General features: G+C 34.9%; 1 protein-coding gene and 1 long non-coding RNA gene across 6 annotated transcripts in view; one reads left to right on the top strand and one right to left on the bottom strand.

The window, feature by feature from the left end:
- The window catches only part of LOC136848047 (uncharacterized), a 96,635-nt gene extending 88,540 nt beyond the window's left edge, over positions 1–8,095 (top strand). For both annotated transcript variants that reach the window (XR_010855917.1, XR_010855916.1), the window contains exon 4: positions 4,333–8,095. This is a non-coding gene — a long non-coding RNA (uncharacterized lncRNA). The remainder of the gene's footprint in view (positions 1–4,332) is intronic.
- The window catches only part of LOC136848045 (uncharacterized), a 601,887-nt gene that overhangs the window by 32,950 nt on the left and 549,823 nt on the right, over positions 1–19,114 (bottom strand). For all 4 annotated transcript variants that reach the window (XM_067120117.1, XM_067120118.1, XM_067120119.1 and 1 more), the window contains one exon: positions 4,361–4,580. In XM_067120117.1, the coding sequence (XP_066976218.1) occupies positions 4,361–4,580 (220 nt within the window). The remainder of the gene's footprint in view (positions 1–4,360; positions 4,581–19,114) is intronic.

Genomic DNA, 19,114 nt, shown 5'->3' with positions numbered 1-19,114 from the left:
TGTCGTTACGTATAGATAAAATATAAAAATAAGTAAATGATAAAAGTACGAAAACATAGAATTTATCGAATTTAAATTAAAATAAAAAAATTACTTAACTTACTTTGAATTTTAATATACCTTTTTAGTGTGGAAGCATGAGTAAATGTATTTATTGTGCGAATGTGTTGCAGTATGAGAACGTGAGCCAATGTGGTATTTTATCCTAATCCTTCGGGCCAGCCCTATAAGAGCTGAAAGTCCGCTTAGTGGTCTGGTTAAACTACTTTAATACTACAACTGCAGTGATGAATGACCAGTCGTATTCTTTCCCACCAAAAGCAATTTTCATCTCCCGCCTTCTGTACATTGTCAGCAGTGCTCCGCTGGCTGTTGACACGTGTTGGTGGGTGGAGCGGGGTTGAGTCTTTCGTTCGGATTGGCTGGGATTAATGATCTGCGTGCTCCGGTGTCCACTAAGAACTCCATGTGGGATCTTTCATCTTTTAGGAAGAAGCACGTTTGTCCTTTGTACCTGGAAGAAAGACAATGGTGAGCAGGCGCGATTTCTCTAACTAGACAACCTGTCTGCTCGCTGCTGACATTAGTATGAATAGGCTGCGTCTGTGACTCTACTGAGTGTTTTTTGAGAGCAGGCAGCCCCTGTCACACTTCCTAGCTTTATTTCTGAACCTCCAGTGGAAAAAGCATATGCCCTCTGGAGGTTCTTGTTTCTTCTGTTTAGGCTTCCCTTAGTAGTCGTGTCTGGGGAAGCGTCTTTTGTATATGGGGGCGGCTGGCTCGTCTGGATCGCTGCTTGATTCTGCATCTGAATTCTGCTCGGTCCGGTGGGCTGCTACTGCCGCTGCTGGCTGTGAGGGGTTTGCTGCTTTGAGGGACAGATGAACCTCATCGACCATGACCAGGAACTCTTCTAATGGCATGGTGGAGGCTTTGGGCATGGCTACTACTGTCTGCTGGGGTAGTTTTGTGAGGAGCACCTCTCTCACGAGGTCCAAGGTTGACTCGGGTTGGTTGCCCTTGGCAGGCAGTTATGAGCCGCCGTAGTTGCTTGTATATGTGTGACGGCCTCTCGTCTCCTACTGGGGGCCCCACATGGTTGAGGAATTTCTTGGCTCTTAGGGTGGGCGGCATGCTGAAGGATGACCTCAACTGGTCCTTCAGTATGTCGTAGTGGGTGATAGGGGATTCCAGTTCATCGAGCCATCCTGCTGTCTGCTCAAAGACGTCGTCCAGCAGGAACTCGAGGATGGTGTCTGCCTTCCGCGTCGCTGAGGTGATTTTCTTTGTGCGGAAAATCATTTCCGCCCTGAAGAATCATGCCTCTGGGTGGTGGGGCGTGAAAGGCGGTAGGCGTATGGAGGCGGCTGCAAGGTTTACACTGATGGCGTTGGGGTCGCTGCATGTGGCTTGATCAGGCATCTCTCCAGCGGTCACCAATGTGAGTGAGGTACGAAATGAGATACAGAGGTTTACAGCTTACTGATTTATTTACAAACTTTCACACAGGTCAATAGCTCGTGCGAGCCAAAAAGTAGTCCTGACCTTCTGACAGATTGAGGAAGGGATTAAATTCAGGCGTCTGTGTTTCTTCACAGACATAGATTTACATATGGGAAGATACAAGACATCTGATTGACAGTCTTACATACATTACTGGAAAGCTGGCATAACAGCATACAAAAATGATACAAATACATGAAAGGTGATAATCTGATGATTGAGATATTTGCACAGAAGACGTGCGGGAGAATTTGTGTTTCTTTCGACTGAGTGGTCTTCCTCCCGCGTTACTCATCGCGGGAGAAAGCGGATTTTGATTCCAGGTCTGCCGCGTGGTCGCTACAATATCAAAAGTAACTCAAACTGCAGCTAAGTATTTCTGAATATTTTGTAAAAAACTGGCAATTTTCTTCGTAAGGTTTCATTACAAACTTTTCACAACGGCCCAGTTGTTATAATTCTCCAACTATGATATTCAGTGACTGTAAAAGTAATAAATACTGTAAATATCCATGTCGAAGCTGTTCCACCTAGAAAATTATCTGAAGAATGACATCTCTTCCAGATATTCCTTCTTAGCTTAATCCATAGTCAGGGGTCACTGTTTCTCATTTGCCTTTTCCAGGTGTTTTTGTCTTCTGCCCTGCTTTCGTCTATTCCTCCGTCTCTCGTATCTTTCCGAATGCAATCTCTTCATCTTCTCTTTGTCCTTCTTCTCCTTGGTGATCCTAGCCTTTCCATTTCCATAATTTCTCTCGCTACATGTCGCATATCATCTTCCCTTCTCGTCAGGTTCCCAAACATCTCAGTCTTGATTCTTGGGCTGTCTTTGGCACTTGAATGACTTTTGCTGATCCCCTGATGTATTCATTCCTTATTTTATCTCTTCTCGTCATTCCACTCACCTATCTGTGCATTTCTGCCTTGTTTAACTTATTTTTTTTTGCTTCCTTGTGGCGCAGCTTCTACCCGACAATATAGCAAGGCTTATCACAACCTATGTACTTTGGCCTTCAGCCTGTTTGATAAATCCTCATACCATGAACTTCCAGAATGTGAATTTTCTACCTTAGTATGTGCTCCCAGAATCATTGGATCTATTTTCGAACAGGTGGGTATAAAAGTCAATAAAAAACCACATTTCCTGCAGTGACTGACCTTTATTTAGGCAACCATAACTGTTTTGGTTACAAAACCACTAAAACCTTGCATTAGTGGGCTGTCATATCATTAGAATAACTAGTTATTCTCTAAAAGGCATCACTTAATCATTTCTTAATTATCTGCATAGTGCGATGTTGTCTTGAAGCAAACGTTTAGATTCACGAATGAAGTACATATGATGATATCAGGATAATGTGATGGAGAAGACATACGAGTCCGGAGAAGAACTGTAACACTCTGGTGTGTAATCTACCCAACGGCACAAACTTTTCGATGGATGACAGTGTTCCCAGGAGGCTCAGCCACTCGTTGGCCGAGCAGGAGGAACAAAAGAGGAAATTTCGGACTTTCCAGAGGCAGTTCTGGATCCTTTGATGGGGAGGAAAAACGCGAAAATTCAGAGAATCGATCTTCATCTCCAAATAAAGAATCGATTGAGTGGGAACTAGCTGAGATTTCTTGAAATCTCAACCTTTAAGAGAACTGGGTGAATGAGGCTTCTAGCAAAGCTCTCATAGCTCAACTGGGAGCGATTTGTGTCAGCGAATGATGAACTCAGTCTTACGGTATATAGGGTATACATAGCAAATTATTATTGGTTATATACACTTATAAGTATTTTGTTTTTCTTGGGTGAAACAAATTACAAATTTTTTTATTATATTGGATGATGCAGTTTTTATACGATAGACTTCAAAATTTTTCAAATTTGCTTCTAGCAGAACAATCACGTTCTGCTACTTTCAACTATGAATCACAATTTTTAACGATGTGGCATGCTATGGCCCAGTTTTCATTCAACCCTGACATTCACCTAGATTCTGGCATAAACATAATTAAAACCCGATTCAGTCTGTCACCAGAACCATGAGCAAGTTAACCACTAATTTGAGAACTCTAAAAAGATAGACAATACTTATGAGAAGATCTGCGATGCAGATCACCAGCATCACTGAAGGTAAATTTTCGCAGATTACTAAATGGACAATCTCAAAGCTACCTTGTGAACTCAGTGGCGTGAGTAAAATATATATTTATTTAAATAAGTTTGTTTGTCTGCTCAAACGCTTGTGAGTAATGAGAAGCTTATGAAGTCAATGAAATAGTTTTCATAGTCTTTATATAAATGCTAAGTATATTTTTTGCTATGATGTATTTCTTTAATAATATGATCAATCATTACGAACAATTCTATCAATGGATTCCCTTGAGAATTCAGGACTGTTTTCAGGTCACATTTCCCAAAATATTAACATGACTTGTAAGTAATCTGGCTAATTATTATGGGCGAATGACTATATGGTCATGAAAAACCTCTTGATCAAAGAAGCGCCTACAAAAAACCCGCTGTTTGAAAATATTAGCATAACGTTTGAGATCCCAACTCTCAACTTCAATAATACGTTTCTCCAAAGTTTAATTTTTGTTTAATATTTGACTAAAGGTACTTTTTCGCACTTCAAATATAATTATGCAACAAGTACCTACAATGATTCTTTTTACTTTTCAGATTGTTAATATTGATCCAGTTTTCCAACAGCTGTGGACAGTGCAGACACGTTTTTGCTTACATATTAAAAAAAAAAAAACTCAGAGCTTTATTAATAATTTACCGAAACTAAAGCGTGAGAGTAAAACTTATCTTGTATATAATTATGGTTTCAGCATCGTACGATAAAGCAACAGCACTTACTTGCAAAGGCAGAAGGCGACTTCGATGGCCCACTTGAAATCGACGTTTCTATAGAAAGTCTGGAGGTTGCCCATACACGCTTCCCGATTGCACTGATTGTCACAGACAGCCAGTACAGGATCAAGAAGTCTTCTGCAGGAATCATCACCGTTGCATCCTACCAGGGCAGTTTGGCAAGTAGAATGCAGCATAGGCACTGGACCTGATGAAGATGTCTCGCCTGCAGGAATAGGAACCCAGGTTAATTCAAAATAAACATGACAGACGTGTGCAGAAAGGGGCTCAGGGACCTTCACAACGTCCTTTTGGATAATAGCCAGTGAGCTTTCAACCCACTTTTTCTCTTGCTACACGTCTCAATGCCTAAAATTCTCCTGTGCGAGGGAGGCCAATACACAACATCAAGACACCCTTTTCAGACTTAAGCCCAAGAAGACACTATCTCGTGTGGCAGTTGAAAACCTTAATAGTTGTAATTTGTGACAGACCTAAATTCATTGCACAAAATAGCAAGATTTATTTCACTGTCTAAAATTATAAAGGAAAGCTTTACAGATTCATTAATTTTGAATGATCAGCTTATAAAATGTGTGCAACTTTTGATTTCTTGCATTAAAAGAATCAGCTACAAACAAGCAAAGCAGAATTTGGTTCGGGCAATTTAACTATACTTGTTCCTTGTTGATCCTGTATTTGGTGTCAATCGATAGAAATCTGGAACTTGATAAGAGTGCAAAAAAATGATCACATCCACAAACAAACCTGCCTCCAGAATTCTACAGACAAAAGGAAAAAGTCTTTACAGCAAAAAAGTTTGTCAAAGCCAAGACAGATTTCATAAATCCAGTCCCAAGGAATCGTATATTTAGCTAAAAGAAAAACTCTCAGCCTCCACTTTTATCCCATTGAAGAGGTATCCTACTGAAGGCGTAACCTGTATGTGTTTGATAGAAGTGTATACGGAAATTGTAGACTCAGAAAAAGACCTTAGAAGAGAAATATCCTAAGGTTAACTCAGTCAATAAAGGTTATGATTATAATTCACCACTTAACCTTTTCAACAACTTCCCTTGCGAGTTTCTGATTTCATTCACCAGGTATTGTGAGTTGTTACTGGAATTTAGACAAATCTGATGATTTTATTAAAGCTTAAATTATTCTTTAAAACATCTTTTTATGATATTTTGGACACGGCTAAATATTAATATAGGCCAAAAGAAAAGAGGTGCTTGTCATACCAAAATGCAAGAATTCCCAGAGCAATACAATTCTGCATATTGTCTAGAATTTTATTCTCGTAAATTTTACTAGCTGGATTTACGGAACACTTATTAAATTGCAGAAGTCAATCACATGTGCTAAAGAAATATTGACAGTTAACACATGTGTTTATTTACGGTTAACATATTTGTTAAAATATCAAAATTTTAATAGACATTTAAAATATCAGACTATATGAAATGGTGACGACCAATAATTAACCAGCCAAGTGTTTTTGGGCCATAACCAGCTTATCTGGAAAATATGTACCATTCCATTTGCAACAAATAGGCGACAATCTGTCTTGATAACGTTAATTATGCCTCTAAGAAAAAAAAGGCATTATATGTAAATTTCATGGTTTCATTATAGAAAGATATAAAGGATCCAAATATACAACAACTGAGTAGAACTTCCTGCTTCACGAAGTAGAAGGATATTGTGATCAAAGAAAGAAACCACGGGGGAAAAAAATGATGAGACATCTTCATTTTTAACGGACTTCCAATAAAACTGGTTCGATCCAAAATTAAACCCCTGAATTTGTATCTGATCATCAACTCTCTTTGTAATATTTAAAATCTGATACTCGAGCTACACTCCAGCAAAACACTTTCGTTGTCTAGCTAAACTATACTCCCACACACACACATATATAAAATAAATCTACAAATTATTACGACAGCTGATTTATTGTTATAATCCCTGTTCTTGATCGGCTTTGCATAAATAATACCACTTGATAATTCATATCATCTGATAATACTGGTCGTTACAACAAATTCATAGCTTTCTTATACACAGACATGGAGGATATTATCTAATGCTGCCAGAAAACTACGTACTGTTTATGAGGATCTCAAATCCAAATAGATTACTGCATTAATACAATATGCTTCAGTTCGTATGTTCATCTATTGCTGGAATATCACTTTCCCACTGAATGCCAGCAGCAACCTGAGATCATCATATAGAGGTGGTTTCCATTTTCCCAATTGCAATTATGATTTAAACAATCCATAAGCTTTATTTCAACCAGGAACTTCCAATACAGCGCCCCAAGAATAAGTGCATTCTATTTGTTTTGCAGAGTATCGGTATTCGCATGTTGTTGAGATACCATGATGTCGCACCAGTACCAGACGCCTCATATTCCTTTACCTGTAAAACTCAGGAATGATCTTCCCAGCTAAATTACTGATGAGGATACTCTAAAGTTGGGACAATTTAATATTTCTTTCAGGCACCGCAAACCTTTTATTTGTCCTTTTTGTTTTTCTTTCATATTTGTGGTTTCTATTTGATTAAAGCTCGCATGTCACATGATGTCTACTAAATATTATAGTAAAATGAGTGAGAAACTTACCCACACTAAACTTTCAAGAAAATAGATGCTAGATCTTTGTTTGAAAGCATTTTTCATGTCATTAAATATCCCATCTACATACAGGGTCGAGGAGGATGGTTTGGGACGCTTCGAAAAGACTCGTATCTATGTTAGGAAACAGGATTCAGAGATTACATAAATATGCTGCACCACCTACCTGGTGGAAGGGATTCCCTTTCTAGGATAAATCGGCATATCTGCAGTGCAAGAGATCATATCTGAGAGCTTTCTCAAAGTGTCCACGGGTGTAACATCTGATTTCTATACCTTATCCCGATCACCTTAAAGGTTCCATTAAGGGGGTCTATTCGTGAGCATGGTTTTCAGCATCCAGTAAAGCGACGTCCTCTTGTAGAGTCGATTTTAAGAGGCCGGCGAATTCGCATATGATCATAATACTTGTACTGCCCAGTTTATGTGCCCGAGTAGCAGCTAACAGTACTCAAGTCCATGACCCCCAACAACACAAGGAAATTTCACGACATCCAGGGTAAGACTTAGTTATTAATGCGGTATTCCTTAAGTCGGGATAACTTCAAAGGATGTAATATATCACTTCATAGTCTTGACATTATGGAATGCAGGAGACGCCAACTTGCCACTCTTGTTAATGAATATAAATGCGGTCTTCTTGTTTCCGTTACATCCTTGGTGAAAATATTACCATTAAAAGTCCCCCACTGACGTCCATATTCAGCAATTCGTTTTTCAAACAATAGATGAATCCTGCACCTATTTTTTTTCTAAAACATTGTAATGATCCCTTTCTGACGTTAATTATAACGGGCTTGCAATGTGCATTAGGCCCTAGTCTCATTCATGGTGGAATAAAAAAATCCCATAGTTTGCGAGTGTTTATGCTATTACTCTTTTACCTCGCAAACTATATAGATATTCACTGCTGATGCTCCCGACACTTCTTCACCCTCTCATCATCATCTTCTGTCTGAAGCCAAACTATCAAGTGATGCGGTTACTGATTATATCATCTTACTTGATCCGTTTTAAAGGTGTAGTATGTACCTGTGTAAACTTTCACATACCTGTCAAAATCGACTAATTTTGAAATTATAAGGCTCAGAAAGTGCTCTACTCCTTTTCCGACTACCCGACTCAACCTACAAGCTCGCAAAAGTTATTTTTTTTATGACTGTACAACACACAAAGTAGCAAAGTATATATATTTTCTTAAAACATTCTTCAATCAAGATTTGGTTCGAACATGCTTGCTTTCTGTTTACTCAGGCTAGAAATTGAATATACAAGTTAACCTAATACAGATTTGTTCTGATGCTTGCTGGCTTCAAAGATACAAAGAATCCTTGCATATCTACATACTGAGGCAAACATTTCTCACCAAAGAGTACCATATCTAAAACCTCCATCAATCTGGCTTTTCAATGTTCATTCACCTTGATGGTGTTATAGGTGTCCCTCCTGAGGCAGCCACTCGATTCGTCACCACCTGTTTCAGTTGTGAAATCTATGAGAGTTTTCAATACCGCATACTTGGCATTTTACCATTTTTTGCCTTAACCTAAACACTAGTGTTGTCCTTCATCTTGGGAATACTCGCGTATGTGGCCTATTCCCAAGAAGGGCGAGAACTCTAATACTTCACCTACCTTCCTTTTGTCTTTGGTCTTCTTTCTCTTGGTCATCTTCAGTGTTTTGAATCTTGCATCCTTTTATCTATAAACGCATTTGTAAATCAAAATTAACTGATCTCTTATCCTCCATACACACACGATGAGGGTCCGGAATCTTGAGTTATCACTCGATATATTATAAGGCACATGACACGCTTTTCTATTAGACTACATGAGCCAAGCTTCCTGCTTAAGGTTTCATTCTTGATCTAAATTCATTTGAATTTCTGTTTTATTGGGCCTATGTGCTTTTGTTGCAAGTAGTGGTGATACATAAGCACTTCAAATCTTCTCTTGTCTACTCATTAAAATTCATCTCTCATTCTCCCATAGCCTTCTTTTAGAAGTTCGGTTTTACTTTCACTTTATCTTAGGTAACTTCATCAACGCAGATCTGGATAGTGCCTCTGGGTAAGGCATATTGACCTTGGGTTGTTTTAATGCTACTTAGGCCAATTTTCTTCGTATTCCTCTCTTACTTTCACATTAACACTTATTTTCATGAACTCTTCGATTTCTAATGTTTTAGGCTTTGAAATAAAAAGATTCATGTCTTGGGTTACATTTTCTAGTTACGTCCGCTTCTATGGGGCTGGGAGTGTTCTTTGATACGATGTAATTTTAACCATCAGTAACATGCACACAATGATATTCGTAGTCCGAGTATTCATTCTAAGTTTACGAAAATGTTCAGTTTTGCAAATTCATTGCTGAATTCGTTGCTACCACAGTTTGCTAATTAGCGACTTTTGAATATGGACCTTTACCTCGAACACCCAACTCGCAAAACGTAAAAAGGTGGGGGGTTTTCGTCATCTCAATACCTCGTTAAAGATTATAGTCTTTATATTTACCACACTAATTGCTCTTATACCTGATAAGACTGCTTTACTTTGTTAACAATACTGAAATCTTTACCTAATTTGGGAATACGTTATCGAGGCCAGTGATATAATATACTATGAAATCTGACAAACTTATCCAAGTGATTTTATCTGGGCTAAAGTTATCAGCAACTGCAGAAGTCTGTAGATCTCTTACAACAGTTGAAGACCAATTTTCACCTAGAACTAAAGCAGTGTTGCTAATATTGCATATGTCAAGGATGCCATCCATTAAAAAAAAAAAGTTGTTCCGAATTTACACCAATTTCGGGACCATCTAAGAAAAGTAAATACTTAGTAATGCGTAAAATAAACACATTACACATTAAAGTACATATTATGTAAGTATGGCGCACTGGGGCATTATACAAGCCTTCTTGAATGAGACCCATTTGTTAAGGAGCCATCGAGGACTGTCGAGAAATTGCTATGATGAAGCATCCTGTATTCGCAATTTCTAGTGCGACACACAAAGAAATAAATCATGGTAGCCATTCAGATTAAAATCTAGGAAAATAGTGATGATATTCAGTATCAATGAATATAGATACCTTATTCGTGATATCCGTATAGAGTCTCTACAAAACTTACATGATGACGAACATACAAGTACATAAGCATTTTCAAGAATCACTATAAACAACGTTGGAATATTCCTCGAGAACATCAGTGCGCTTCGGAACACGGGGTTTGAATACATAATTTGCAGCTACCTTCATTCCTCCGTGGAGAATTTCAGTCCTAGCATGACTGAAAGGGCGGAATGGCATCTAGTTAGTTCTCTAAAATCTATGAGACTTTTCCACTATGTATATAACAAAATGAACAGCATTCCTTACATCAAGTCTGGATTAAAATAGTATTCAGGTATTTTCAATTAGTACATATTTCTCACTAATTATTAATGGTCAGTGCCTTTAACCAATTCTTAGAGGTTGCCCATGAGAGGCAAAGGCAAGGAACGTGTGACCAGAGATCAGCCTCTTCTCCACCCAAGGGAGCACCATGGGAACCAAGCACTGGACGCTGACGCTATGGGCTCCCTTAAAGGCCCCATCCCTAGTTCACACGGAGGGTAAGGTCGGATTTTGCCAGAGAAGTCTATGGCGCCTTGCACAAGGGTTGAGTCGGAACCACCACTATGTGAAGTCCAGGTGAAACTGACTGAGCTTCCACAACCCTGGGATCAAGTTAGCCTCTCTGCACCATGGCTATGCAGCTGGCTTTCAAAAGTTCATGTCAGCCATAATAAAACTCCTCTTTGCAGAGATGATGGGAACGGCATAAAAATATATCAACCTGTTCTCCACAACACAAATTTTAAACATTATCTCAGGGAGAAATTATTTATGATCTTGACCTCTGCACATAAGCATAATTAGTGGACTGTGCATGTACATTAGAAATCTTTATGTTATAAAGTGCAAAAGATTTGGTCTAAGTCAAATGTTTAATCTGATCTTTGACCTTTCAGTATAACACTTGACTTTGCCGCTTTGCACATAGTGTTCATTAGTGGATGCATGCCAAAAATGAAGTCGTCATCTCGTGCAGTTCAAAAGTTATGGCCTTTAATTCCCATTTGACCTTTGACATCTAATATGATCTTCACCTCACTGTACATCAGCATCATCTGTGGATAATACATGCAGAATATGAAGTCTATCGCGGACATTTCAAAAGTTAAAGGCACGGAAGAACTACTCACTCGCTCACTCGCTCACTCACCCTCTCACACACACACACACACACGCGCATCTATCTGTCTGACAAACATTCATATATTAGATACACTGACTGATAGACAAGATAGAAAAATAGACCGACATAGCGACAGAATGTAGCGGTATCAAGAAGAAAACACGAAGGCAGGTCGTTGTATGAAATACGTTAAGTAGTCTCAATAACATGGAAGTTCGTCATATTTGCATGCAACATGACTAAAATCTCCCAAAATGCAGTTAAAAACTATTTTCATTCTAAAATATAACTTTTAATCTTTATTTAGAGCTAAAAGGTATTTGATATAAAGTCGATCAGATTATAGTTATTTTTAAATGAAAGTCAAACGAACACGAATTCCACTTTTATTTTCAATTAAAATACTGAAATGAGTCATTCTCCGGGTAGACCTCAATGTCGCTGGGGTTCATGAATATGCAAGATCTTTCGAGGCCTAAAATGGAAGTGGTTTAACGATGCAAATGATATCTATTCTGCTTGCTTTTTCTCAAAGTTGTAGAATCACACTGATGACCAGCCTCCAAGTGACAGGTGCATGTACAATTATATATATGTGAAAAATGTTCTACACTTATGCAGGTAAGTTCGAATAATTACTGTGTACATATTTACGTAAGTTGTGAAAAATATCAATAAGAGTCAGAGCTTTCCGTTGCAGAATAACAGCCTTCCTATGGAGGAGAGAGAGAGAAATTGTACAACGATATACACAAATACAAGCCGAAATAAGAAACAACCATTTTGCAAACGACAATAACAATGACTTAAAAGTCTTTGATCCGTACATCTTGATGCTAAAACACCAAATCTGAGTGGAAAAAAAATGAGTACATAACATAATCATATTAGATTTTGAAAAAATTACTTCAGTTCAGTAATTCAGTTCGATGAAATAAGACTCCAAAATTTCGGTAACCACTAATGTACTGGTATTAGTTTTATGTCTGAGCAAAACAGGGGTATGTAGCCTAAGTAATCATTTAAGACTCCTAATGTTCTGGAACAACGAGTTGTATTAGTTTTATATCCGAGTAAAAATTAGATAAATAAGCAATTATATACCATAAAGTATATAAAGTAAATTATTGTACAGCTTACGCAACATTCTGTCACCATGGTGGAAGTAAGTGAAATATGGATATAAATAACCGTAGAGTTATTTGTATCCCTGCAGTCCTCTACTTGCACAGGATCCTACAGGAAGTTTCTCTCACCGAGCTGAAAGGTTCATACTCGCACGAAGTCATTATAGGACATCTAACACTATTTCAAGGACACGTTATTCTGGAGTACTTCGAAGTAGTCTGTAGTACCATTTAGAAATAAATAATTTTCACTACAGAATGCTGATATTTGGACTAAGACAGGCTTGGAGTTCGTACACAAGTAAACTTTAACATATAATAATATATGAAGGTATGAAAGCACAGTTTTAATAGAAATGTGACGAGTGCTCACAGAGAATAGATATATTCCGGATAAATCAGTCTTCCTATTTTCTCACTGAGATCTTCCAGGAAATGGAAGCATCAGCTTGGATCCTTTACATTTTTTTTATAATGAACCGCACGAAAAACAAAAATACGAGGAAAATCTTGACAAAATAAAAAGCTCTTACATTTTCCGCCAAAGTCGTTTTGGTCTTATCTCCGGGATATACTCTGGTTTTTTATCATGAAAAGCTTCACACAACTAGGTGTGAACACTGCGAAGTTTCGATAGCCCTACGATGTAAGTCTTTGGCTTTTCAAGGAAATTCCTTCCTGAATTTAGAATGATAACTTGAAGGAAAATCAAAACAACATACCTAAATTATTACCGAGGGATTCTCAACCAAATATCATCAGTTTTTTTTCAGGCTTGTTACAATTATATTCATTAAAATTACTTATTCGTTAGCTATATTTTCAAAAGGCTTGACAAAGTTGGGAAACCAATCTAGTTTAAACACATACCTACGATTTGAAAAATAAGTATATGAATTTCAGGAGCCTTCGTAAGCATGCTGTGAATCTCATGTAGTAAAGCTTCAGATTTTAACAAAAGAGTATTGCTTTGTGACACTGTCTGGTAATAATCTGGTGTCATGGAAAAACAAATACAAATGAAGGTTCCGTACAAAATCACCTGTGACTGAATATATAATATAGGTTATGTTTCATCTGAAAGCCAAAATAATTCAGAATTGATCAACAATTCAAATGTAAGCAAATCTAGATGAAACACGAAGCAAGATTCTATTAAGTAAACCTACAAATTAAATGATGATGGAAATACAGGGATAGAGAAGAGAATAAAATTCAAAACAATGAAGTTTTAAAATTGTATGGCATAAGAAAACAAAAATACATTTTATATAAACATATGAAGAAGTGGTTTTAGAGTTCTCCAAAAATGTGTGTGTTCTTGTCCACTCAAATATTCACACTGTGAATGTTTGTCCACAAGGAAACGGGTGCATGTTTTATATGTGCAATCAAATATCTTGTGGATCCTTTGAAAACCAATAGAAATACATCTTCATTTCGAAACCTTTTAGAAATTGTGAAAGTTGCAAATTGGAAAAGAGACTGTCCAGCCTTTAATAAGAGCACAAGACCCTAGCAAGCATCTGAGGTACAAGGACAGGATATATAAATATACAAATATATATATCTGGAAGATGAAAATCAAGAATTAAGAATGTATATTTATAAATATATATAAAAATTAATTTGTTAGTCTTTCTACAGGGGAGTTTATATTCACGTCCAAAAGCCTACAAGAAACAGTGCTAAATCTTAAGTTGGCTCAGGAGGAAATGAGATGTGGACAACTGAATGACGGATTAATAAGACATAAACTTTTCCAAATTTTCTTAAATAAATTTGGGCAGGTAATCCTCCCTGAATAAAAACATTTTGTGAATTCCATTCACTTTCTCATTGCTCAAATATTTGTTGTATCCATACAAAGATGACCAATGTCTTTATTTCTTTCCCTCTACCTACAAGCTTCGAAATTCTCTTGCTGCTGAATTTTCCATTTTCTTATACCTTTTGTCTTTCAACAGACTACAAGGTTTCGTTCTGGGTTGGTAGACACATGATTCACTTCCCCGCCCCCCGACCCACCCTATTTATTATCAATATTCGCCAAGAACTAATACAGATACGGGCATGGTCGATCTTCGCTTTAAAAACAGGATACACTTGCAATGGCATTATGTCGTCAGTGATTTCATTGGAAAATTCAAAGTAAATGCCTGTGTAGTCACAAACATATACTGGTAGCGGTCGGTGCGTCAGACACTATAATTCATGAATTTATGTATGTATGTGGATCTCACAATCTTAATGCTTAGCAAAAAATTAACTTTAAAATAGGAACATTGTGTTCTTGGATATTCTGCTCATCTTTACAAATTATATTAGGTAAGCGGACATGCAATATCAAAGTTACTAGTCTGCAGTGAGTATAATGAAAGCAAAATATACTTCATCGTATGTATTTCCATAATAAGTAATTTAATTTAGCCTATAAATACATCTACGGATGTACCTCATCATAGCTGCCTTTCAGTTCAAAAGTGCCCTGCAAATCCTTTCCTAAGAGTTATTTGTAAGTTAAAAAAAAAAAACTCGACAAGGAAATTATGTGTAAGTTGAGAAGTGCGGTGAAGTTGAAAAAAAAAAATGCGTCACGGCTACAGCCACGAGGGAAAGAAATCCCAAACACGTCCCACGTCCTTTCAAGTGGAAAAGTATTTTTTTTCCTTTTTTCCTCCAGTGTCGCTTAACTAAATCCTGAAGGCTTTTGGACGCGACACCTACATGAAACACAAAAGGCGGAAAATGAGGAGCCAAGAAGCAGACCAAAAAATGGAGACAGATCATTAATATCAATTAGAAAAAAAAATGTCAAACAAATGGAAAGACTGAAGTCAGAGGAAGTCTACGTTAGTGAAATGAATAAAAAAAGAGAAGAAACTATAACCAACCAAATCAAAAAGAATGACAATATGCCTCCGCTGCCTGTTAGGGAGGTTAAGGAAAGGTGACGAAGAAAAACCACACGCACACACATAGACAGACATACTCGTTCGGTTCTCGTCTCGTTGTTGCCTTCGTATGCTCACGCAGATCTTAGTCTTGTCAGTTATGAATGACTTATTCAATAGCAACTTTTGATATCGACTCTGGAAAATGACTTTTGATATCGACTCTGGAAAATTGTTAATCTTTGAGGTTGCACCTTAGTACTACCGTGACAGTTAAATAGACGAATTGTAGGCTAAAATAAAATAATTATAATTATATTCACTTATGACTTTATAGGAGAAACATATACTATATATATATATATATATATATATATATATATATATATATACATATATATATATATATATATATATATATATATATATATATATATATATATATACATATATATATATATATATATATATATATATATATATATATATATATATATACATATATATATATATATACACACACACATATATATATATATATATATATATATATATATATATATATATATATATATATATATATATATATATATATATATATATATATATATATATATATATAAATTTTATTATGTATTATGGTGACATATTGTCTTCACGTTGTTTACAAAAATCTGATCTGACTGGTCATAAAGAAACAACAACGAGATCTCATCAAATGCTTCTTGAAAATAATGTTCCAAAAATGTCGAGCAAATAGAGTAGAGGGAAACACTACACAGAAAGACAGAAAAAATCTGCAAAAAACGTTGAAAAATTTCGAAATTTGTTTTTATTTTAAAGTCGTAACATTCAACATTGAAGCATAGCCTGCAACGGTTTTATGGCAGTAATAATAATAATAATGATAATAATAATAATAATAATGTGGGGATAGGGATGAATCCATAAACATCAAAATAATAACAACACTTAAAAATCATACCACACAAAAAATTGCAATTTTGATGTGGGGTTTATTAGAATTTCTTTTATTAATAATAAAAATTGGGGGAATATTCATAGGTCTGTTTTTAACTTACCTATAAAAATATGATACCAGGAGCCGCCTACTTCATATTCATTGCATATGCAAGAAAAAGCTTAGTAACTAGAAAATAGTTATTCTGGGAGTAACTATTGGAGTTTTAACTATAGTTAATTTTCTAAGGTTATGAGGGCATTAGGGCATCGAGGATAAGGTAGTGGAGAGTGGATGTACAAGAAATGGATGAGGATGAGGAGGATGGTCAGAGAGTATGCAAAAGACAGGTCAATCAAGGTCACATCGATAAAAAAACACTGGTCCGATTACATGGTGAAACACTAAAGTGAGTTCTTCGTTCATACATCAGCCGTGATATATATATATATATATATATATATATATATATATATATATATATATATATATATATATATATATATATATATATATATATATATATATATATATATATATATATATATATATATATATATATATATGTATATATATATATATGTATATATATATATATATATATATATATATATATATATATATATATATATATATATATATATATATATATACTGTATATATATATATATATATAAGAATCTTTTTCTTTCATCAAGTGTCCCTATAGTTTCTTTTCGTTATGGAATAAATAAAGGTATCAATAAACGTCTAAAGAGAAATAGTAGAAAAAAATGGCTTAAGTTGTCACTCTTTAGCCTTAGGAATATTGATTTTTCAAGTGCAGACAAGGATTAAATATATTTGAGATCTTCCATTACTTAAATATGAGGATAAACAATCTTTCCCGACAATGAAATAAGAAAGTGGAAATAATTTCTTATCAATATCGTTTATATGTAATATTTTAACTGGAATGCGACATTTCACACAAAAATTAATAATTTTAATATGTGTCAGATTAAACGACGTTTTATTTCTTAATGAATGTAATGAGTTCCATAATAAATTTGAAATAATTAAAGCAGAAAAAACACGATAAATAAAACTGATTATCAGAAAATTGGTTATCGTCTTTTCTTGACAACAATAAGCGTAAGAACTGAAGACCGCAGGAAAAGCTTTAAAAAAGTTTCATCGTTATCCTGTTTTTATTTTCTCTTCTAAGGCAGAAGGTGAAGAATAGAGAAATATTTGGACAACAGGATAAAGGTTCGAAGGAAAAATACCCCAGATGAGAAAGACACGGAAGAAAAAATTGAGTTAGTAAGGAGTGAACTATAAAAACCCCAATTAAAGCTAAACTAATGGAGATATACTGCTGGGGAATTTTTACGTAAAGCTGCCAGTGGTTAATTGAGACTTATGAGTTAGTTCTTTCCTTTTTTTTTGAAAGAAAAGAATTCTCGAGAAACTTGTGGTTAAAGGTATCGTTTGAAAAAGACAAAAGCCTTACTCTTAACAAATCTGGAAATGAAAATGTGAAAGATAACATATAAGAGGAGTCACAGTTCTTTATTAAAGAGGGAATTACAAAAATATTCTTCATATATGCTTGAAGAATGAGCGAGATCAACCACTGGAAGCTAAAACATTTACAGCAACAGGGAAAGGTAGACTGCCTCATTCTGCAACAATGAGGATGAAAGGAATAACAACAGTAAAGTTTGTGAGAATCTAGAATACAGATACAGTGAGACTGTGGATGTGAATATTAGTTCAAAACACCTATTGATAACAGGAACACATTTATGAAAAATAACTAATAAAATGGAAAAAATCTAGGGAAAGTAAATGGACATCTTGTCTATAATGTGATACAAGCACAAACATTCGCTAGCTAGCTGCTGAACTAGAGAAAAAAAAAGTTTGCAGAAAACTGCATTTTTCAAGGCTCACTAAAGCTTTGCATATCCCTGAACAAACAGCTCTCTATTCAGTAATATAAAACAAGCAAACGGACTCGTATTTTCCCTTTTTCATTCCAAGCAAGTATGAACTTTTCTCCTGCAAATAATTCCCGAGATATTAGCCTCTCTATTTTCTCTATGGCGTACTGATGGCCGTCGTGTCAAAATGGATATTCCAAATTGTTCAATGCCTCTACTTCTATCCGTTCTCAGCTTCATTATCAGTATAAAAACATTTCGACAATTCCTTTATTAGCAAACATATCTGGCATCTGGGGTTCAGTATCTTTAAAAATTATCTTTTTTACACGTTACATATTTTTGTCAAGGTAATTATTACTTGAAAGTGAAACTAACATAGTATTCAGTTTCTCAAAATTCTTCTCACTTGATACCCTAATACAGCCCCTTCATTATTGTTTTTAAAGATTTACATTTCTCAGCAGAATCTACTCGACATGTAACGGTAATATCTTTTATAAGTATGTATATATATACATATATATATATACAATAATGTATATATATATATATATATATATATATATATATATATATATATATATATATATATATATATATATATATATATATATATATATACATATATATATATATATATATATATATATATATATATATATATATATTAATATATATATATACACACACATATATATATATATATATAATTAATTATATATATATATATATATATATATATATATATATATATAATTAATTATATATATATATATATATATATATATATATATATATATATATATATATAATTAATTATATATATATATATATATATATATATATATATATATATATATATATATATATATATATATATATATATATATATATATATATATATATATATATATATATATATATATATATATATATACATGACTATCATTTTGTAAAAGA

Source organism: Macrobrachium rosenbergii, chromosome 18 (assembly GCF_040412425.1).
Source record: "Macrobrachium rosenbergii isolate ZJJX-2024 chromosome 18, ASM4041242v1, whole genome shotgun sequence".
In the NCBI taxonomy this organism is placed as follows: domain Eukaryota; kingdom Metazoa; phylum Arthropoda; class Malacostraca; order Decapoda; family Palaemonidae; genus Macrobrachium; species Macrobrachium rosenbergii.
The sequence above is the reverse complement of the archived record's forward strand: the minus strand, read 5'-3'. Positions and strand labels throughout refer to the sequence as shown.